This window comes from Calonectris borealis, chromosome 28 (genome assembly GCF_964195595.1).
Source record: "Calonectris borealis chromosome 28, bCalBor7.hap1.2, whole genome shotgun sequence".
Taxonomy (NCBI): domain Eukaryota; kingdom Metazoa; phylum Chordata; class Aves; order Procellariiformes; family Procellariidae; genus Calonectris; species Calonectris borealis.
The window spans coordinates 2,539,570-2,562,984 of NC_134339.1; the positions used below are offsets into that span (position 1 = coordinate 2,539,570).

The following is a 23,415-nucleotide window of genomic DNA, read 5'->3' on the forward strand; positions in this document are numbered from 1 at the left end:
CAACAGCATTTAGAGGGTAATTCTTTGCTTTCTTCCTAGATGCTTTTGGGCAAGTCACTAACAAGGATTTAAAATAGCTCTGGGTGGACCTTGGTGGCTTTTCTGTTGACGTGAGAGCGGCCGTGCTTCGCTTTTTCTCAAACACAGGACGAGCGCTTCGGAAAGCGCCGTCGCTTCGGTTCTGCCATTTCGCCACCGTTGCCCCCTCGAACACCCCGAGGCGGCGAGGGCCAGAGGGAGGCAGAAGGGTTTTGGGGTGCAGGGACATCCCTGCGACTGGGCGCAGTGCCCAGCGACACCAAGCGCCCCTCGCCCGGAGCTTGGGGCTCTCGGTACAGCGCAGCCGGACGCTGCTCAGGTGGCCCCGGCTGCAGCAATGCCCCTCATGTTGGGCACAGGGGCATTGCTCCTGCTTGCCACCCATCCCGTGGACACGGTGAGGGGCAGAGGCACAGGCCAGCTTCCTTCCAACGTTTATTCTCATTTACAGATGAGAAAAGTCAGCGAGGTCCAAAGCAAAACAGAGTTCAGAGGCGTTAGTGGGAACAGCAGAGCTGCTTACGCAAAGTTAATTACAAAAATTCTCTAAGACAAAGTCAAAAAGGTTACCATTTGGAAACTCAAAAGCAACAACATTTTGCCATCAAGAGCATAGCAGTAGCTTTGGGTCTGGGACCAAAGTCTTGAACAGAGAAGTGGAAAGTCCAGAGGCTGTCAACGCGTGGTCGCAGGGCTCCACGCATCGTCCCTCGGCTCTGTCCTCAACACCCTGCCAACAGTGCCGCCAGCAGCGCCGGTGCCGGGCCGCACACTGGTTCGTGACTGAAAGAAACCTGAATTGGAGTTTACCGAGGTAGTTGGCTAGAAACTGAGATTCCCCCACCTGGCATTTTCTCGAAGGCCCAAGCACCCCTCGCCCCCCACCCCGCTCCTCCTCACGTGCCAGGTGTCCAGCTGTCCTGCAGGTCACTGCCACCGCCTCCAGAAACAAAGCCTTCTCAAAGAAAAGGGAATGCGCAGCCCTTTTAAGTCTTCAAAAACACCAAGTTATTGCACTTCAAAAATACAACAGATTTGTGGTTCGAGCCCTCCCCACCCTCCCCATGGCTTCTGCTCAACTAAAACGATTCACTACGCACAATTTCTACATTACCTTCGGATTAGGTTAAAAGATTCAAAACGTGTCTCTTTACATGAGGTGCAGAGCTGCTGGAGCTCCTATCTAGAACAGTGCGATTCCAATCGTACATCTCTTCCCTTTCACCCCGTGCCCCCCGTCCCCACCCCTAAAAATCCCCTCTATGCTTGCTGGGTTATACAAACCGCCCTCACCCACTCGCCCCTCTCCTCTCCCTCTCCCCGCTCCCACCCCTCCCCGCCCCGGACTCACACGTCCAGCAAAAACTTTAGATTAATTAAGGAATGGTTATTTAACAAGACAATAAAAATGCACACAGCTTTGGAGATGGACGGGAGTTAGATGTCCTGTAGATCTGCAGGTGAACTCCACCGATTCAAACCGTCCTGGTGAAGGGCAGCAGAGACCAGCGAGCTGCGGATTCTGACTGCCTGGCTTAAGACACTTTCCTTACTTCAGACTCCAGTTCAGGGTCAGGCTTTGAGTGGGGTAGTTTTCCAACCAAGAAGCAGCTCAATGGTTTGTTTTTCATTTGTGTTTTGTTTTGTGGTTTTTTTTTTTCTTTTTCTCTTGTTTTAATGATTAATTTGGAATAGGAAAGTCAAAGGAGATCAGGGAGGAAGGGAGATGAGGTGGGAGAGGACATTCTCCCCCTCCTCCAGTTTAATAAGCACCAGAGTATTCAAGTCTGTCCATTCGGAGATTCAGAGCTGCTTCCGCAGTCAGCAGGCAGAAACTAAACCTTTCTCATAAGAGCAGCGTCGTTTTGGTTGGGGTCCCTCATCATCGTCATCTTCTTCCTCATCTTCCTCCTCCTCTTCCTCCGATGATGAGCTGTCCAGTGTTAAATCCACAACGTCAGCAGTGGCCTTGCCGTTCTCACCGTTACCGTTAGGAGTGGGCAACAGCCCGTTCACATCTGAAGAACCTGAAAGAGGTGGGGGAAGAGAAAGGATTACTTCAGACGCTTCATGCCCAGTTGAGTGGATGCTCCAATACTCTTGGTCTCTCATGGCTGTGTGGTACTTGGAATAGAATCGTTCAGCTGGAAGGGACCTACAACCATCATCTGCTCCAACCGCCTGACCACTTCGGGGCTGACCACGAGTTAAAGCACATTGTTAAGGGCATTGTCCAAATGCCTCTTAAACACTGACAGGCTCCAGGAAGCCTGTTCCAGTGTTTGACCACCCTCTCGGTAAAGAAATGCTTTGTAATGTCAAGTCTAAAAGGGTGCATGAAACAAACTCCATTCAAGCAGCCGCCTGCAAAAAGAGCCGATGCCACAAACCTGACGCTCTCTCTGGGGTCAGAACTTGCCACAGTGCCCAACGGCACCTGCACCACCCGCCTGGCAGGCGTCTGCCTGGGAACGGGGAACTGGCTCAGCCGAAGCAAGAAGTTACACAGCAACGCTGCCAACCCCGCCAGTAGACATCACCGCTGCTAGAGGACCCGGCCTCGTGCAGGCTGCCCAACAGACAGCCCTTCTAGTCAAAATCCTCTTTTCCCACAAAAGTACAGTGCTGGCCTTGCCGTGACATTTCAGGGGTCGCAGAGGTGCATATACTGACAAGCTTGTTCAATGCCATGCTGGCAACAACCCAGCTCTGCTGAATAACCCCGCTTGGGCTGGGCCCTCCTCCGCAGGGATGCGATGCACCCTGGCGATGCTGTTTGTTTCTGGAGAGGCTGAAAACAAAGGGGCTATCCAGAGGAAGCTCTCCGAGAGCCAAACTCGTGTTAAGGTATCACACAGCTTTTCCCAAGCCAGCTGGGGAACTCTAGTTTTGCAATTTGTGCACATACCCTACAGTAATTTAAAGTCTTTAGCCCCAGAGATACTCACCTAGAACTAATATTGGACACTGAGGGCTGCAGCTCCGCTCTTTCTCAGCTCTGATGGGACACCAGGAGCCATCCACCAGGTACTCTATTTCATCCGCATCTTCACATTCTGTCAGGATCTTTGACAGGAGCCTGGTCAGGAGAAAAGATGCCATCTATTAAGCTCGAGGGAATCAGCAGAATGCATTTAGTGATGGGCCATCAACCTGGATCTTCATCTTAAACAGCACTAAATTTAAAAGAAATTTGGTGTTAGCAGAAGGCTGCCGAACAGATAGCCCTTGCAGTCAAGGGCTTGTTTTATTTCCCATAAAACAAGTACAGGTTCTGACAGTGCAAACCATCCCAGTCCTTTCCGACAACGTACCTAAACTATGAACTAACATTTTAATTATGTGCAATTAGAAGACAGTCTTGCCTCCTCACCCAGTTTCCCAAGTCTGTGGTACTGCTTCCAGACAGACATCAGATGCCCCATCTAGAGCTATGGCAGGGCTGGTGCAGGTACATTCCCACCAAGGCATTCGCAAAAGACAAAATATCCTACAACATTAGGAAATAAGCAATCCAACAAGCAGCACTTCACTTCCTTCCTACTTTTTATTTCCCAAAGCCTCCACAGCAGCCACCAAAACAACATATGCAGCCTCCTGTGACAGAAGAAAAGCATGTTCACCACTGAAAATACACCCAGCGTAGATACCTTAATGTCAGCCATCTCTCGTTGCAGAGACACTAACCAGAATGAGGCCCTTACTCTGGCTCACTGTGCCTCAGAAACTGGGTACTTGCTTTTTTCTGATATGTCCCACCATTTGCCTGGGATGTTTATTTGGACACACTATGGGAACCACTGTTCTGCAAGGCCTTACTCGCTCCTGGACTTGAGCATTTCCCTTCAGTATGAGGGAGAGCTAACAGCAAAATCTTACAAGCTCAAGAAAACTACTTGTGGCACACTGGTGGGAGAAAGTTTCTGCTCTCTCCCAGCTCGAGTAGGAAATGCGTTTCCACAGACAGTCCCGTCATCCAGCAGAGCAACCACTAAGGCTGCAATTCCAAAAAAGCTGACAAGGCCCAGAGGATCTTGGGCTCGACCAACCAACTACCTCCTCAGGAGCCTACGCCCCTTTTTTGACTAACAACATCCAGCTGTGACTGCCAGGTTCCCTCTAGCTTACTTCCAGGGAGGTCTGAAGACTACCTTCATCCAACAGAACTGGCACTGAAACCCAGTCTTGAGCATTGCAGAGCAGGGACAAAGAAATCTGCTGAGCCTTCACCAGTGACGACCTCCTCCTTGTCCAGGAGGGATACGTGCATTGCTGACCTGTGGAGGTTCCACAATCCAACCCCTCGTACCTTCCCCTTCAGTCTCAGCAGCCTTGTTAGAGATCTCAAAGGAACTGGATTTTCCTGTCGATGTTGGCCAAAGGACAAAGCAAACAGGTTATCTATGCCTAGGCTGTTTCAGACTGCCTAAAAAGCCACAACTCCTGGATCAAATCAGTACCTACAAACACAGCAATGCTCAGAATATTATCAGCCTGGCCCTGGGAACGTACCACCCAGGCGGAGACTCATCTGCTCATTTCACTGCCTTGTGTGCCAAGGGAGCTGGATGCACCTGAACAATTTCTCTCTAAACTCTCCCTACTTTTGAGGGAATCTGTGTTAGAGGCCAATTATAAAAGCCATGAGGGTGGAGATCATTTTCCAGAAGCCAAGAACCATGCATCTTGCTCCACCAGTCGTCAGGGTTGCTCTCGGCTTGGCTAGCACGGCTACGGATGTCAGTGGTCCCAGCCCATAAAACAGGCTCCCTGCATTTTGAGGCAACAAAGCTTCATCTAGGGGGTGGGTGGAGATTACTGTTTGCATTAATTCTCTCCTTGTTCCTTCCTTTACTCCTGGAAAAAAGCCAGGCAATTTATTGTGCTCTCCTCTAGAGATAGCCTCTGGAACCCATATTTCTGGAGCTGACAAGCATCGTCGCCAGCTTTCTGGCTTGCCTCAGGTGGCCCCTGCTGCCAGCCTAGCTCGTTCTGCAGTTTGCATATAGGACTCCGTCTGCCAGGTCTGCAACGAGGAGAGGGAGAGCTCCTGTTTTTTAGAGTAATCCTCTTGGCACACAGCTGCATCTTTAAGCTTTCCAGCATCAAACCTCACTCAGACATACGAGCATCACCTCCAAAGTGTTCTTGTACTGCTGAACTGTAGCACTCCAGCAACCCTAGCTTACGGTGAGCCCTCTGCTCTTCTCTTTGGTAAAAAGACAGAGCAAACTAACTCTAGTCCAGAGATATAGGAAACGCCATTCCCATATGGACTGAAAGCCAGAAGACAAGTTGAGTGCCAAGTCTAAAGCAACCTTTCCCCAATTCACGGCCGGAGAACTCTTGGCAGGGCTTGGGGCATGCATTTCTTGCCTCACCCTTTTGCAAATGCTGTTTGGAATTTACTTTGCTTTAATTCCCTCCTGTGCTTGTACAGCACTACTGCAACTATGCCACATTCAAAATGAGACAGTAGAAAGAGAACATCCCTGGTGCAGAAGAGACAGGGGCTGCCTCGCTGGGAACACTGAGAATGGGGATGCTGGCGTGGCCCTGTCCTTCTGGCCCACTATGGGGCAGGCAGCAGCCCCAGGACGGCAGCCAGACCCAAATGCAAGGCTGGGGCAAAACTTCATGGCCTGCCCGTCACAAACCCACTCTAGAAGTGCCGTACCAAAAGCCGGTTCCCTCCCAGCATACCCCATTTGCCTGACAAGTGCACCGGTGTCCCCTCCCACACCAAGGGGGCTGGTGACCCCCAGCAGGGAGCCCCCGGGGCCCACTGAGCACCCCGAGGTCCTGCTGCACAGGCTCAGCCTGCTAGCAGGGATCAACCACCACCGGGTGTCCCCAGAGGAACCAGGGCAAGAGGCCCAGGGAGCCCGGGTAGATCTGCAAAACCTCCAGCCTGGACAATTTATCCAAAGCATTTTAATTCTGTCCCTCCAGTGCATCTGAACCTGCTGCTTTTTTCCCCTATAGGCGTGCAAAACACAGAAATAGTCCCTAGTGAGGCATCCTTCCCGTTCCTGACACTTAGATATTCACAATGGCCACAGAAATTGGCCAGATTGACTGGAACAGTCACACAGACTGTACAAAAATCTTTCCAAATACTGCATTTGTACCTCTGTCTTGGGGGCTATATGTTGCGCGACATTCGGTTTAATGGCTGGCAGAGAAGATCCCCCAATCACATGTACAGCATACCAAGAATTGCTTGTGAGCTGATGAGCAACTCACACTGACAAGAAAACAGGAAGATGTTTCCTATCAAAAAATCACCTTATCAGATGCTTATAAAGTGGTTTATTCCATGCAGCATGATACCGGTCAACCAAGGTGGCTAGTTGTGCGGGTTCATCAGCCTGATGAAAAGAGTGAGGCAGTAAATGCTTGATTCTCAAAACGCTTTAGCCTAATCCAAAAATTAAGAACGGCAGACAAACAGTCAAGCCTTGCTCTAACACACCAAGACAATTAAGTCAGAATATTATGCACCAGCAGAATAAGCTTCCAACTTTGTTTCGAGGTGAACTTCAATCAGATGCACAGACCGCACTGATGCCGCACCCAGCGGGGAAAAGAAAGGGGTTGAGGACAGAGAAGTGTACGTACTCACCCATCAATTATTAGCTGGTCATAGGGTGCTGGTTTGTCACACACGGGGCACATCCATGTGGGCTTTTTCTCATTCATCTGTAGGTAGAAGACTGCATCAAAGCACTGCAGATGTGCACAGGTCTCGGCCCGGCACGGGACAGACAGCCGCATCTTCACTAGCTGTTGAACCAAAGAGCAGGAGATGAGCAATAAAACCCACCCAAGCTGTCCCCAGACAGTTCTCCTAAGCAAAAAGGTTCATTAGCTTGCAAAGCTGGTCTGGCAGCAGAATAGGGTTTCTTGACAAAAACAGACTAAAATATATTGCAAAGACTTACCGGACAAATAAGAGAGACACGAACACCTGTAGTGGCAATTTCACTGTCTGGATCCAAGCGTAGCTTCTCTTTTACTGCAGTAAGAGTAGAGGGCACAAAATTTAACAGATGCAAACTTAAGCCTTGGAAACAAGGTGTAGCACAGGTCAACAGGCTCACTGACAGCCCTTGGCTGCGTAGGAGTCATTTTCCCCACAGATGACAACCTCTGCCAGTCAGGGACACAGGACATGGGAGACAGAAAGCTGTTGTATTGGACCAGGCTTGCGCAACCTGCAGAGCTCAGTAGAGACGCTGCTTGGCTAGGCAAAAACCTTGTGCGTGATGAGGCAGTTCATGGTCTACAGGCCAGCTAGAGTATTTATTGGCCGAGGAAGCTCACATTTTCTTACAGATCCCCCTTCCCAACGACCCAGCTCTCCCAGCCGAAGAGGACATGCTGCCTCTCATCCAGGCAGACCAAATGAAGGGGTCGGGATCGGGGCAACTGGCTGCATACTAACTGCTAGCTACGCTGTTAATGCTCTCTTAGCGACCCTTCCACCTCTTATTTACAAACTACAGGCTGGGCAGCTGGGGTACTCAGAGGAAATCACACTGCTGACCAGCTTTTTCATGTTAGTATTATACCAAGGCAGCCAACTGGGAGTTAACTTTGTCCCCCTTCCGTGGGGACTAAGACACCCACATACCTGGACTCCCCACAGGGAGGGAAAGAGCGGACGGATAGAGCTCTAGCACATGGCAAGACTTCTGGAACGAAGTCAGTTTAGGCTTATCTGGTCATTAGCATAAGCACAATGGATTTTATTCCCTTCCGAGATCAGTGGCAATAGGACAGGGTTAACTGCCTCCCCCTGCCCCTTCAAATTCAGAGAAAGTTCCCCCAGAAGTGAGCAAACATGGGATACAGTCAAACTGACAGGAAACCACATCCCATCATTTCCCCATCAAATAAACAAGCCTCCTCTTAGCACTACTGGGCTGTAACTCTTCAGCTTATGTGCTGGCCAGCTCATTTATTCCAGCAGACTGTTTCACAGGAACCGCAAACAGACCCAGAGGTACCAGGGCAGACAGCTCAAAGAGCAAGGCAGCCATGCAAAAACAGTCACAAGCAGCGATCCAGCATATATTTGGGAAGAATCAGACGTTAGGAAAGGAGGTAGAGAATCCTGCCCCCGCTGCTGCATCCTGAAAGGAAAACTCAGAGGAGCTACAGGCAAATCAAAAAGAGCAGCAGACGTGCAGGTCCCACACGTGCAGGTCCCTCATCAAGGTGCAGAATCCACATAGAAAATTAGCTTTAAACTACTACACAACTCCTAAAGAGTAGCTGCTGCTAACACTGCTGTCCGAAAAGGCCTTTGACACTTCCATCACCATTTTTCTTTGGAGCAAGTCAACCATTTATTTTGACCTTTTCAGATCATAACAAGATGTCTCCAGACAATGAGGCTACATGCCGTTTTGCAACAGACAGCTCTAATTAGAGAGTGACTTCTCAGATGTGAAATTCCCACAAGATTACAAGATTTGCTGTTGTTTTCTTCACATTAGGAGACTTTTCATCCAAGCTTAATTTTTCGTAAAGTTCTTTATAAGAGCATTCTCTGTGCATCAATTACTATGATTCATGGGAAGGAGAAACGGGCATTTTCTAGGATGTCCTGATTAGAATCAAGCTGTTTTAAGACTGCTTTTGGATCCACAGCCATGTATGCAAGCATCTGTTTTCAGACAATGTTCCTATACTAAAGTCAACAGAAGCATATGCAAAGGAAGATGAGTCAGCCCCGAGATGGAACCGAAGTCAAAGGGTAGCTTTAGTGAGTACTGAGGGATATTGCAATGAACATGAAATGGAATCATTTGCAGAACAGACCAGAGCTGTAAAAGCAAAGTTTACAAGCTACTTGTGCTTGCCAGTTTTAGATGTCCAAACAACTTCCAAGCAGTAACAGGCCAAAGGAACTGAAACAAGACAACGTTCCTATTTGGTTAAATTTAAGGTCACCAAATGCAACTCCAGCCAAAGCTGTTAGTTATCTAACTCAGTAGAACTGGAGGCACACACTTGTTACCGAGTGGAAAAGGCAAGAAAGCCGCTTTCAGAACCTCTGCCTGCCACTCTCGGACGGACAGGCCATCCTGCAAGTGCTCACTTTAAAGGGAACAGCACATACTGCTGAGCCTGGTTTCAAGAAGTGTCGGAGAAGAAGAAGAGGATCCTCTGCAGTTTAGGACAACTCAAAAGCCAGCCTCTGCTCAATTCATTTAAGGTTCTGGTGAACAGCAGAAAAGGGAGCAGAGCCAGGGCGTCGGGGCTTCTGAGAACGGTGGGTATTTAACAAATGGAAATTTTCATTTCTTATATCAATAGGTAAGTGCTGGCTGTCACAGTGGTCTAATACGATCAAGACTGCCATGGACACTATTTGGTGCGGCACACAGATATAGAAGTGTTCAGCATCTGCTGCAGAAATGCTGCACTTAACATGAAGATCAGAAGTTTGGCTGAAGCAGCAGTGTGTCCCACAACATTAAGCACCTGAAGACTGGAATGCCCGAAATCATCATCTCCCCGATGAACTACAATCTATCTTCAAGATTATGTTTCTTATACTTGGTAAGAGTTGTCTGTGATCTGGATAGTATATTTTAAAGACCATCACGATCCATGGTGTTAGTTCTCCCATGCAGAACTACAGAGTAAGAGTGCTCTCTCCAGTAACATTAAATAACTGGAAATCTTCCAGACTCATGAGCTGCAAGTCAGACTCTATCTTGGAAAGGTAATTTCCCCTCATTTTCAATAACGTTTTGCATTTGCCTCATACCATGATGATTTACCTGAGTGGTCTAGGATAAGCATCTCTCGGGATCATCTCTTCTCTGAAGCTCTCAACGCATATGAAAGTGCTGGTGGTGAAATCCCACTGCCAGCCCCTAGGATTCACGGGGGGTTGGGGCAGCAGGACATTTTCACCAGGATCCCTTGCTCCAGAAATCTCCTTTGGAAATAGTGCGGGTCAAGGCCGAGGTGCTGTGGTAATGTTCATCAGCTCATAATTACTCAGGTGAAGGCATGAAGCCATTCGCGTCAGAACGACACTGGCCCTCAGCGGCACTCACCACGATACGACCTGGGGACAAATTCTAAATCCAACTAAAGTGATTCAGAGCTGCTGCAGAGCCACGAGAAACACGCGCTGCAGAAGTGCTGCACTTGCACACAGATTCGGGGCAATTTCACACGACTGACATACAGCTTAGCAAGTCTGTTCAAATAAAAAGGGTTTTTATATAACTGGAGGAAAGAAATTGTATAAAACTTGGCAGCTGTTCCCAAGCATATTTCTAGCAGCCTGGCTATTAGGAATGCTGCAGAATGACAGGCATACAGCGGACATCCCCGAGCCACCTCATAAGCAGACATACTCACCAAGTGCTTTGCAGAGTTCTGGATGTTTGATCCCAATGGTTTTCAACCTCTGCAGCAGCTCTGCTGAGGTCATCTGCCGCACTAAGTACAGCCCCACGGAATAGCTCTAATGAGAGAAGGAAGGGAAAGAATGAGCGAGACTGCTCTTTTGCACTCGTTCGTGCAGTCCTGCGCGATTTCCTTTGGCACGTACCTTCCCGTAATTCCCCCAGGTAACGGTGATGCGATTGGTCGCTGCAGACAAGTACATGAGATGGGTGAGGTTGATGGGACGACAGGGCCTTTTGGGTTCCACTCCGGGTTTGTTTGATGGATAGTAGCCCTAAGGCAGAAAGATTAAATACGTTTTTTTTTTACTCAAGATGCTTCTATGTGGGTACATCCATTCATCAGCTTCACTAACTTCTACTCGCACACAGTTTTCAAGGAGGGGGGTAGAAAGGAGCTGAACAGTCAGACCAAGCGCAAAGCAAAAAGGATCGAGTCTTTTTGCACGCACAGTTTATTAACAACATAGCTAATCCATTAGAAAATTAGCTTTAAACTAAGCAGTGCACTTTTATACTCTGGCTTCTTGTCTGCATTCATCAGGAAACCAATTTCCTTCTAAATTACACAAGTCCTTCCAAAGTTGCAATGTCACAGCTCCTGGCTGAGCTGACTTACCGGCACTGAGCAGTAACTATGATTCACTTTCACTGCAATGTTCGGAGGGTACTGATCCTCCTGAGGAGAACTAGTGTCTGTGTAACAGATTCTGTAAAGAAATGACATGTCTCTCAATATTCCCATGCTGTTTGCATGTCCAAAGTGCTCTACACATCAACAGCCAACCATCACCACACCAACCCATGCTCCCTCATCTGGCCAAAGCAAAGCCAATTCTACTCGGCTCTCCCAGATCGGACGCAGACTTGATACCTGGGCACCAAAATCTGACACACTGCTGTTTTCTACCGCAGCGCTAACTCAAGCAGTGCATGTAGGAAGAGGTTAGAAAGTACAGTTTAAGATGCTTGCGTTAGGCACGTGAACAAACAATTTACTGTAAGTTACCTACAAAAACCACACTGAAAGTTAGTATCTTTTGATAGTGCGTTCCCTCCTCCCCTGTTCTGCACCTGATGTTAAATCAACCCCATGCTCAAACATACCTTAGCACAACCTGAACCGATTTCACACCGGGTTGCAACTCCCTAGTAAATTAAAGAACAAACAGAAACTTCAGATTAATTATGTAAAAAAAAAACAAACAAAAAAGCCACACAAAAAAACCCCAAAACAACCAAAATCAGCTGTCACTTTTGCCAGACTCAAGATTTTTAGTTCTTTTTTTTTTATAGACCTTTAAAGAATTACTTTACAAAATTTTATTTAAATTGTACAATTCCCTCTGCAAATGTCAGTGATCCTGTAACTATTTTTTTTTCCTAATGCACCATCCCACAGCCTTTCTCTGGGTTTTCAAAACTGTAAGGGTGTTGGGTGAAAGATATCAATTTGCCTGGCATCCTTTTGCTGATTCGTAAGCATTTACAAAAACTACGTTTTAAGGTCAGGTCTACCTGACAGTGTTCTTTGAAGACTCCCTTTGTTCAATTATTCAGCTCAAGCTGTTCATGCAAACCAAGGAACCAAGTATTACGGCACCAGCCGAACAACTGTTAATATTGCTAACTTCAGTAGTGCTATTCATTACAGGATTTCAACTGGTATCACGAAAGCAACATATCCCAGAACAAGGGTATTTTATTAGGAGTCTTTATACACAGGTGTAAAACACTCTTAATTTCTGCACAGGATACGAGGCATTAGATAAGATCCCAAAATTAGTCTTGATTTGCCTCTGAAAGTGTTTCACATTCCAATTCAGTGTTTTAGTATAAATGTTTTGATTCTGGGGGTGGAAGGGATGGAACCTCAGTTCAGCTGACAGACAGGAGCTGATGGGGCAGTTTTAGATCTGGGGGAAACACATCTGGTAGCACCCACAAGCAGTGGAAGAAGATGGACCTGCGCTGAGTGATCATTCTAGACAAGGAAAGACTCTCGCTGAAACCCCTGCTATGAAATATTTAAGTTGTGTTACTGAAGTGAAAGTTCTCACAAAATCTGAATATGTGGAAAAAAGAAAGTCAAGAATCAGCTACAACACGTGTAGTCTTTTATCACCCTTAAAGACTTCTGTGGTATATCATTTCCTTTCTGTTAAGTCTTCAAACGGCTTCCCCTGCACTGCTTCTGTTGACCTACTGAGATCACAACAGTAATCAAGCACTGGATATTCAAGAAACGTCATCTTTCTCTGACTCTATGATAACAGTATGATTTTACCGTAAAGAGAAATATTTAAAGGCTTTACACTTAGTTTTGGAGGACCTCTTCTGCATCATTGTCCTTTCACAGCAGCAAGGACCAAGGGAGCAGGTCAGCAGAAGAGGAAGCCTTACTGCCTGCCCCGACATCTCTTAGGCATTCCATTGTTTGAATCAAAAGTTGCATCATGACAGAGGTCAGGGTAAATCCTAATCGGTGCAAGATGTTTTCTTAGGCAGTTACTATAGTATCCTTTACAACAAGGAAGCTTTCTTTCAGATGCAAACAGTGTTACATGTATAGCTTTTGAACTTTTGATGCAAAGAAAAATCTGCAAATATTCACAACACAAGCTCAACAGAGAATTTAGGTCATCAACAATTTCATACTGCTTTTCCTGCCCAAATGTACTATTCAAAAGCAAGATTAGAGAAGCAGAAGTGAAACTTAGAGACTTAGGGTAAAACTGTACCTCCCACCTCCCCCAAACCTATCTGCTTTACATGAGAAGTAGCCTCTCTGCTAATGTCCTCAAACAAACTGTGTTTCCTTGCAGAAAACAAAAGCTTCCACAGAGAGGGAACACAGAGGAATTATACAGCTACATTTTCTTGAATTGTTAATACCCAATGAGAAGTACCTGGAATTTCTGATCAACTCCACTTGTCTTGGTGTTAATGCAAAAATGCACGGACTTTCCTGAAGCTTCTCGTTATTCTGTGGAACTGAAGAGGAAAAAAGACTGTACATCAAACTGATAATATCTAGCTCTTCTTACGTTACTAAGCACAAGGTGATTTTTTATGTTCTGAGCTTATTTCTAAGTCTTGTTTTCTCCCATACAGCTGCGCAAGAACTCCAATCATCACGCATTTTGGTAAATCTACCGTTGATTACAGCTTTGCTCATTCATTGCTTGCCTGTTTTGCTAATTATCACACTAATAGTACACAGTGGATTTGGACCTGCTTTTACCTTTTTATTTTTCCTCCCCTCAAATAATCAATGAGCCAACAATCACGCGTTTATATAAGAACAAACCATAAGTGGCGTCACAGTGTGGAGACTAGAACTTAAAGAAGCCTAAGAAGAGACCTATGCATGACATGAAAGCATGGAACCACCAGACTGATCAGACTGATTCTGGAAGAGAAAGGAAACAACAACAACAACAACAACGAGATCAGCTTAGATAATAAAAAAAGCACCATAAAAAACAGCTGTAAGAGATAAAACATGACTTACAAACACATGACCTTGAGGGTGCATTTATAGGTAGGGTGTTACAGCACTCCACTTCCAGAAACACTTAACTGAGAACTCAGCATTAATTGGCCTTTTATCCATTCACAGTTTTAAGACCAAATGCATTTAACATGGTTAAAATGAAGCTTGAGATGTGGAAAACTTATGTTACAACTTCCGCTTAGTACCTTTTATTAAACTCAAACACGCTAAATTTTATTATCACTACACATTTCCAACAGAAGCCAAGGCCCTGAGCTGGTGAAAGTCACAGAATAAAAACAAAGAACAGGAAGTGATAAAACATCTTTTTTTTTTCTTTTTAGCAAGAATTGGATTTTTTCCTTTGCATCACTTCAATTGCTAGCTTATTCAAAGCCAGAATTTGAGAAGTAGAAAAGCGTGCTTTACTGTCTGTGAACAAGATGAGATGAAGGAAGGATAAAGCCTCAGCAGCTCTAAGATCTTGGAAGACACGGTGACAATCTGATTCACTGACTACGGATACTTCCCTTTGGTAATTCAGCTTTAAAAATGCAAAAAGGGCTTTCAGAAATAATAATAAAAAAAAAATTAAGATATCTTTATGGACTTTCAATTTAATTCCAGTTTCCATCCAAATGTCTCTTGACCAAAACAACCATCGAAAAGTAAAGCATTTCATAAGGACTGTTATTTTTAGAAAGTGATGAATGATAAGAACAACAACAACAAAAAATCATTTTAATATTATTGCTTAAATAACTGTCTATAGACACACTATCCTCCTAACTGTTGACCGACACGAAGACAAAGCAAAGCTGATTAGGAAAAAGAGAAGTTTTTCTTGTTTTATTTTACATTTATATCAGCTCACCCTTCTTTTACAAAAAGAGAGCCGGGCTGCTGAGAGCCGGCTGCCCGCAGCACTGACCGGCACCCTTAGGGGATGCCATCAGCGATGGAAGCCAAACCCTGTGAAGTATCCAACAGATTTACTATCACCTCTCCAGCAAAATATTCTATAGCATTAAAACCAGCACACTACTGAATTTCAAAACAGGCAATTTGCTCATTTCTGCGACACACCAAGTAGTTCTGACAACACCAGAAGCGTGTACCGCTCCGGGGCTTAGCTGAAAGACCACCGCCACCACGTAGGGGATACGATGGCGAGTTTGCACAGCAGTCCTGGCTGCAAAGCACCAGCTATCGATGGGCTGCACAGTTCAACTGTGCAACCACCGTTACAGGAAAACAAAAAATAGTCAGGTGCCTACGTTTCTCTACAGCTACTTAGTTAACAACTCTCCTCTTTGCGCATGAAGTAAGAGAAATGAGCAGCAGCAGCACGTGCTCCCCATTTTCTTTATTTCTCACTGTGAAAGATCCTTCTCCAGGCAAGAATTGAGGGGTACTTCTCAACTGCGCTCACAGGAAGCTGCTGGAGAGTCACACAAAGCATTCCAATGTTACCTGAACAAAAAAGAGCTGAAGGGAAAACAAAAAATCAAGAAGACAGTAGACTGCTGAAGAGACTCAGGATGTGTCCATGCATACCTTGTTGTCAACAGCAATCAGAACTGGGTGCTTTGGAGAAAAGTGCAAGAGAACTTTCCCCAAAAGACTGGAAGAAAAAACACTCTGAGACAGACCCAATTCTCCTTCAAAATCTTATGCTGGAAAATAAGCTCAAACTCCAGGAGGTACACTTTTAGGGTACCTAATCAGTTATTCATTTCTTTGCTGAGCAGCCAGGAAAAAAATTCAGTTTTTTAAAGCTAAATATTTTAAGATAACTGAGTTTGATCCTTTCTCCAGGACAGATACCTCAGCACACAACTCAGCTCCTTGACTTGTAAAATGGCTGCTGTTTATTTTAACAGTTGGCAATAGCAGGAAATCAATTTTTAAGACGGAGCTCGATCAGCAATCCTCAGAATGAGTCACGACATAAAACTTCCAAAACCCAAAAGGACTTGGCAAACCACATTCAAGACTTTAGCCCAATGTAATTGCAATGAATTCCCATTCTGAGAAGCCAACCTCATCTGCAGCTCTCGATCTGGCAGGCTAGACCGTGCCATGCAAAATAAGGACTATATTGATTTCAGGGTTTTAGGGTTTCCCTGCACCAAGGGGAGTTTTGTTCTGGTTTGGTTTTTTTTTTTTTTTTTAAAGGTAACATTCCTCACTATTACACTTATTGGTCAAACTCGCTAAAGGCATTATATACCCACAGGAAAGAGATTATATTGTCATCACTGTGGCTGGAGATCCCAAAGGTAGATCAGCCAGAGATGAGCTGCTGGCAGGAGGTTTCTGCAGGGCTGAGGAGCTTGTTGCGAGTCCTCATTCACATCCCTACACCTCAAAACAGCCCACCTCAGGGCACAATACAATATATAGGTGGGTTTTTTTTTTCCTTCTTGGCTATTGAAACTACTCTGAGCAGACTGAAGGTCATTTGTGCTCACACAGGGGCCTGGGGAGACAGGGCAAGTTGACTGTATGACATCTTTTATTTTCGTAAGAGGGAGAAGCACTCATTTTAATGCATACCACAGTTTGTTTAGGTGGATCTAGCAACAGTCTGAGCACATGCTTTTGCCGGGATTCCTTGGAGATAGCCCAACACAGCGGCGTTTGCTCTGCAGTCAATGGAAGGCAGTTGCCTTTGCCACAAAATCAGTGGCCCCGTTTACAGCAACTGAAGTTTGGCTTCAAAGGAGGGGGCTGGAGCAGTTTTACTACTTACACATGAGAGAACAGCAACGGCACCGCTGCAAGGCAGGTATTATCAAAAGGGCAAAACCAAACAAATCCTGTTTACATTGACAGTGGCAGGACCTTCCAGCCTACATGGCCTTCTGCTCCCACAGCTGCACCGCAAGATCTCCTTTGGCATGTCTCCAGGAGAAGACCAGAAGCCTCTGCAGCGAGTACAGGCTGTCACAGCTAACATTCAGAACAAAAAAAATCATTCAGAATTCCTTACAGCACACTATTACTGTCAAAAACTACATTCACACTGCTTTACCCAAAAAGATGCCAGAGGATAAGTACACTTATCAGTGAGGAGCTCAGATACCACAGAGCTCATAAATACTCCGCTTGTTAGCTACTTAAAATACAATGCAGGAAAGATATTAGTATTCATTCCCTCTAAAAAGGGTATCTGATCAATCTTAATTTTAAGCCTTATCTACCCAAGAGAATTGCAGCGATTTCAGTAAATTAGAAGAATTCTTTCATGTTGACATCCTTAGACCAAACCAGAAAGCTGCAGCAGGAGCTGTTTTCATGTAGATAACTCAGATGCTAAACTTAATACTTAAATTGACTGAAACCGTGTGTGCAGTTATCAAATATGAGATACTAACTGGTTCGCAATGGACCTAATCTACCTGCTTGTAGCTGAAGCCACCTTTGTCTACAAGCCTAACAGTAATTTGATAGTCCTTCAAGGAATCTGCTTGCCTACAGACCAAATTAGGCATTGCCCACCTCACCTTTGATCTCAAGGCAATCATCTCAAAGAGGCAAGAGAGCCTTTTCATTAAGAAAAATGCTTCAAAGTCTGGAACTTAAAAATTAACCTTCCCCTACTCCCACCATGGCTCTATGCTTAAAATACCTCTTTTGTAGCATCGGGAAATGGGGAGCTACAACAGCAGCTAGGTGTTTCTAAATGGATCCGAGATCTTAAATCTCTTTCAGGTACGTCCACGTTACGAGTTTCTGAGGTTGACAAGGAGCTTATGCTTGGTCCAAACACAGAATGTGAAATCTGGGCAACAAAGCATGAATGGGTGCAGCTTCCATATGGAAAAACACTCCATTTTTCTCAGAGTGCTTTGTTTTATCATCCTTCCACACTAAGCAGAGCACCATACAAGCGTAACTTCTGATGTCGAAGTAATTCCAGCACCCGGCTGTTCCAGGTAGCAATGGGGAGCAGCCGATATCTATGCAGTGTTGAAATAACCCCAGTTTTACAGAGAAACAAATGCTTCTTTATTCACATCGGCGTAGGCAGAAGGAATTATAGTTGCAGGTCACCAGGTTGGGAAAATTAAACAAGTGTCTAGAAGATGTCGTTAGGTTTTGAGCAGCTGACTGGGACAATGAAGACTGAACATCTGTTCATACCCAGCCACTCACCACCAATCCCCCACCGTTATGCAGCAAACGCTCTCATCAAAAGGGAAAATTAGTCAAATATGCCTTAGGGAACGAGCTGACCCCAGGGAGGTGTCAGCTAACAGAGGTGAGATACTAAATTTAATGAGACCTCAGTTCTGATCTGGTGTGGAAGATTTAATGTCAACTTTTAACAAAATCTGTTAATCACAGTAAGTATATCCAGGCTCTTATCCTCTCTCTGGATATTTCCACCTCTTGAAAATTTGTTTTCCTTCAAAAGACTACATTTGCGTTCCTGACTAACAACTAACAAATGCTACCCCACATTTAAGACTGAACTAATCCATTCCCCCAACAGCATTTAAAATATTTTAGCTTTACACTGGCAATCACCCCTCAACTGTTTAAATGGTCACAGCATTAATATATTTAATGCCTCCAAATGAAGATGAAAATTACATAAAGTCTAATGAATTAGTCCTTTTTTTTTTTGTACCTGCACAATCATATCTTCATCTATCTTTTTTTTCCTCCAATCCACATGCACATCAAACATTTTTTTCAGTAAAGAAAGACCAGCTTCCCAAGTTCTAGGTTCATTTAGTAGCGAAGCCTGATATTACCACATTGACTTTGAGACACTGAGGCTCAGCAGAATACAATGATACTTCTCTTCTGCATACACTGTCTTCGCTACAAGAACATTATATTTAATATCAGTGACAATACTATCTGTTTCTCAGAATTAAAATAATGAAAAATCAGTCTCCTAGCCCCAGGGAAGGAAAAAGCACTTCTTCCAGTTTTCCTAGTTGCCCCTCAAAACACACAGCATCACGCACAAATAACTATGACAAGCACAAAAAAAACCAGAGTCAGAAATACTGTTTGATGTGTGTACCACCCTCTTTCACCCATAGGAGGCTTTAGGTCAGGTATTATAAGCACTGAAAAATAGCATTAGTGTAGAATATGCCAGCATACTTGCTTAGCACAGGTGCAACACCAACACAGAAAGATTTTCATCAATACACTGCCAAATTATGGAGATGGAAGACAGACTATGATTCACAGCAAAAGACTGCAACGTGCAACAATGCAGCATTTCCAATGACAGATATAAAAGCTACAGCCAAACAAGCCGGGCCTTCAAATTACATCTCAGAGTGATCACATTCCTGTTCTAAGGCAAGGGAAAAAAAACAGATATAAATATCCTTCTCTAAACTCTAAGTATGAGGGGAGAGAGGAGGGAAAGGAGGGCATCCACCACCACATTAATCAGTCTATCCTCTGTCACACAACTTTACAGATCCTTGAAAACAGTCATCTTTTTGACACTTAAATCTGTTTCACTTTTCTTTCCCAGACCGAGTCCATCATGAATGCACCAGCATATTGAAAACTCACCTAATTCTGTTGGCTTCAACAGTTCATCCAGGGTCGTATAGAAGGGAAGTTTCACCAGCCGAACTTCAGGCTTCGCAACTTTGGGTGGCAACCTTCCCAGTCCATTAAGGTATTTCCCATAGAGCGCAGGATAGTCAATATTAGTAGTGGAGATAGAAGTCCGAGCAACGGTGCTCCCGCGGTCATACGATGAATGTATGGAGAGTGCCTCGGGAGACCGGTGCTGCTGCGGCTGAGGCTGCGCGACTTCAGAGCTCTTCTTGGCGTAGCGAGTCTCATAGAGCTCCTTAATTTTCTTGAAAACTTCAGGGCTGCAGTCAAATTGGACCAATTGCAATGCTCTGGTGACTAGTTCATGTTTAAGTCCGCTTTTACTCCTGCCAACAAAACCCAGCAACATCTGAAGATCTGAGACTCGGAAACTCATCACCATGTTCTAGGGGATAAAAAATTAAAAATGTTCTTACAGTTATAAAAATGCAAAGTGTCAGTTCTCACTATGCTCTATAACTGGAATTCAAAATACTAAAAAATCCCTTATAAGACAGGCACCAAACCTCCTGTTCAAATCAGCTGTTATTCACCTGATTAGCATCCCATTTCTTAGGTACTTGTTTGAGCAAAGCAAATACAGAGGAGACCATCAACTGAAATATCACCAAAATCAGAGAAACACCACAATAGTCATCAAATCACTCAAAAAACATTTGTGATAAACGCTAAGCATCCTCAAGACAGTTCAACTGGAAGCATGAGTGACCCCAAAGGAAAATATCTCAAACAGCAGGCCCTGCACATGAAAGAGCACATTAACTCCTTTACCACAGAGGCTCAAAGCATCCAAACTTCTCAGGCACCTTTGGGTAAGAGAGCTACATTAAAAACTTAATCTAAAATGGTATTAGCGTAAGGCAAAGGAAGAAAATGAATGCAAACTGGAAGGCAGATGACATTTAAGTGAACTGGGGCCGCCAATCCTTTTGTACTGTATTTCAGTGCACTTGTATATTATCTGAATGGGAAAAAAACCCTTCAGAATCCTTCCGACACATACAGGATCTTTAAAAAAAACCCCATGTGTTTTAGACTATGGAAAGATATTACAAGACTATTAAAGAGAGCAATATGTTCCCATGAGAACAGTGCCTCCAAACTCTATTTGGGTGCTGTCCCAAGCACTCCCCCATGATCACAGCCAGTAGCTGCCTTCACTGTTGCACTGGTATTATTGATTTCAGTGCTTTGATAAGCAGTAAAAAACTATCTCCGTCTTCTGGGAACTCAGAAGGCCTGTAACTGTCAGCAGATTCAAGGACCATACTGTACTATACGGCAACTTTCCATCAGACTAAGAACTAGAAATTATTTCTGTTAAAACTACTGCTACAGCCTGGCGAGATTGATGTTTCAGTTCTCTCTTATAACAAAGCAGCATGACAAATGTGCAGAACAAGCTTATCAAGTACGTGTTTTTGAAAATTCAGGCTGCCCTGAAAATATACTTGATAGGTACCCACACGTATTCATTCAATTATCCTTCCTGGTTTGTGGAAAACACAGGAATTCAAGAAGAAACCCCAGCTGTCCCACAGTTAAAAAACCAGATGCAGAGACCCAGCAGGTCTCTTTTCCCCAACCTATACTCCACTCTTGTTTGTGGATTAAATAATAATAATAGGCACAAAAGTCAGATTTCTGTGGAAGTTAATAGTAGTCTTGTAATTTCCTCGAATAAAACAGCTATGGATTTATTTATTTATTTTAAATTAAGAAAGCTACTACTAACTCCAGGAACATTTAACAGCTGCTTTTGCATGTGTGGGAATTAGACTATAGAGAAAATGTCATTTTATTCTCTCCTTTTTTTCATGAAATCTGTCACTTAATCTGGAAGCCCAAAAGATGTTACACAAACGTCACTGGTTGTAGTTAAAATTTTTGGCAGTCATGACGTGTCCCAAAATACCTTTGATGAGAGGAAAAAAAGGCAGATAACTTTAAAGAGGAGAGAAAGGATGTTTAATTGCCAGAAAGTCAGGATTCAAGAGATCTGGAATCATGTCATTGCTTCACTGGATACCACCTGTGCAACCTTGGAGAAATCTAGTTTCTGTGTCTCAGTTTTCTCCAGAAGGGAGAGTGTACTGTCCTCACTGAGGCACTTGTAGGATAAATAGCATATTTGCAAAGATAAATACATCAAGGCAGTATAAGTATAAATACTTCAACAGTGCAGTCCCAGGGAAGCCACAGGAGCACAGCAGACAGGTATTCCTGCCCACACTGTTCCTACACCACCGGTCACTTGGGACTGTCGGTACGTAAAGCGGAGTTTGAACTGACAGTCTTCCGCAGTTTACATTCAGAAGGATTTAAGATCCAGAAGGATGACCAGATTTGAGCAGTAACAGAAGAACAAGCTTCAGACAAAGAAAACCTGTCACTGAGGCTTGGACCTGCACGATAGTATAAGCAGTGGAGAGATCATATTAACTGCCGAGATCATTAACGCTAAAGTCTATTCCTCCCCCCGAAGAAGCCTTGCATGTGAGTGGCACAGAGCCCATCAAAATCCCGCTATGGGGGCAACCACAACGCCTTGGAAGCACATCTCCTCCTCCGGAGTCCTGGGCTCAGCTCACAACACTGAGAGGGGCCCAAGAGCAGGGAAAGGGCAGTGCCTCCTAAAACAAGACTCTTCCATATCTTATTTTTGCAACCATCTAGCCACATCCTCACTGACGAGCTGATCCTGCAGGCGCTAAACACTTTCCATCCGTTGGCGTTGCTCAGTAAGCGCCCTCAGCACCAGCTTCCCCGTGACGCTGTTGGGTAAAACCTGCTCAAGTGCTGCTGGCCGGTCCTCTGTGCCACCCCGCACCAACAGCGGGACACGGAGAAGTCCTGGCTCCCAGAGAGGGGCCAGTGAACGGGGACCCATCGGGAAAAGGAGAAACCCACAGCAGAGCGGGGGCCCTTTCCCCCAGAAGGCCCAACGGGGTGCACAAGACAGCTTGGAAGCACAATGCAACTTCAGGCACATTTGACGGGAAGACACTTCACCTCACCCAGCCACAGAGGAGCCTCGGAGCCTGCCCCAAGCCTCCCCACCACAGAGAGCCGGGGGCTCTGCTCCAGCCCCGGGCACTGCTCGTCCCACCGCCATCCTCCCAGCCACAGCGAGACGGGCAAAGCCGGGCCGGGGCCGCTGCCATGGCTCCCGAGCCCTCCGCCCGCCGGGCCCGGCTGGACAGCTCCGCTCCACGCCCCACCAGCCGCGCCCCCAGACCGGCCACAGGGAGCCCAGGGCAGGCCGCGGAGGGAGGCTGGGCAGCGGGCACGACTGGCCCGGGGCTCCGCGGGGAGGAGGCGAGGGGCCCGGGGAGCAGGGGAAGGAGCTCTGCCGGGCGGCGGGGGGAAGCCACCTGCGCTAATTAATCACTGGGAATTAACTGCGGGGGAGGCCGGGACCCGACCCGGCGGCCCAGGGGCAGGCCCAGGGGCGGGCGGCTCCCCGGGGCTGCGAGCCGGGCCGGGCCAGGGGTCCGGCAGGAGCTGCAGCCAGGCCCGGAGGCCGGGGCGGGGCAGCCCCTGAGGTAAAAAAGGAGGGGGGTGGTCCCGGGGCGCCGCCCCCCGGCTCTCACCGCCGGGGCCAGAGCCGAGGCCGTGCCGCCCGCCCGCCGTCCCCCCGCCGGGAGCCGCCCGGCCCTGCCCGGCCCGACCCGGCCCGGCCCAGGCCCCGCCGGCGGGGCGGGGGCACGGCTCACTCACTTTCGCCTCCACCAGCTCCGCCGCCATCTTGGCCTCCAGCGTCCACCGCGCCGGGAGCCGCCGCCGAGTTCACGTGACGCTCGCGGCGGGGGAGGGGCCGCCAGAGAAGCGCGCCGTCCA

At 46.2% G+C, this 23,415-nt stretch overlaps 1 protein-coding gene across 2 annotated transcripts; it reads right to left on the bottom strand.

The window, feature by feature from the left end:
- Nucleotides 1-1,688: 1,688 nt before the first annotated feature.
- On the bottom strand, nt 1,689-23,395 carry PIAS4 (protein inhibitor of activated STAT 4). 2 transcript variants are annotated; one of them, XM_075175380.1, is made up of 11 exons: nt 23,296-23,395; nt 19,525-19,960; nt 13,385-13,469; nt 11,583-11,624; nt 11,095-11,185; nt 10,622-10,750; nt 10,429-10,534; nt 6,984-7,057; nt 6,665-6,741; nt 2,988-3,118; nt 1,689-2,066 (listed from the first exon to the last, which is right to left on the bottom strand). In XM_075175380.1, the coding sequence occupies exons 1-11, from the start codon at nt 23,320-23,322 to the stop codon at nt 1,861-1,863; spliced, it is 1,404 nt and encodes a 467-aa protein (XP_075031481.1). In that variant the 5' UTR covers nt 23,323-23,395; the 3' UTR covers nt 1,689-1,860. The 2 variants fall into 2 exon arrangements, with proteins under 2 accessions (XP_075031481.1, XP_075031480.1); XM_075175379.1 differs by having other exon boundaries at nt 6,665-6,825.
- Nucleotides 23,396-23,415: the final 20 nt, after the last annotated feature.

Coding starts and splice junctions, on each gene's coding strand:
- PIAS4 (XM_075175379.1), bottom strand. CDS start 23,322: ATGGCGGCGGAGCTGGTGGAGGCGAAA. Junction 19,961..23,295: donor CGGAGCTGGTGGAGGCGAAA/GTGAGTGAGCCG, acceptor TTTATCCCCTAG/AACATGGTGATGAGTTTCCG. Junction 7,058..10,428: donor AGAACTCTGCAAAGCACTTG/GTGAGTATGTCT, acceptor CTCTTACTGCAG/TAAAAGAGAAGCTACGCTTG.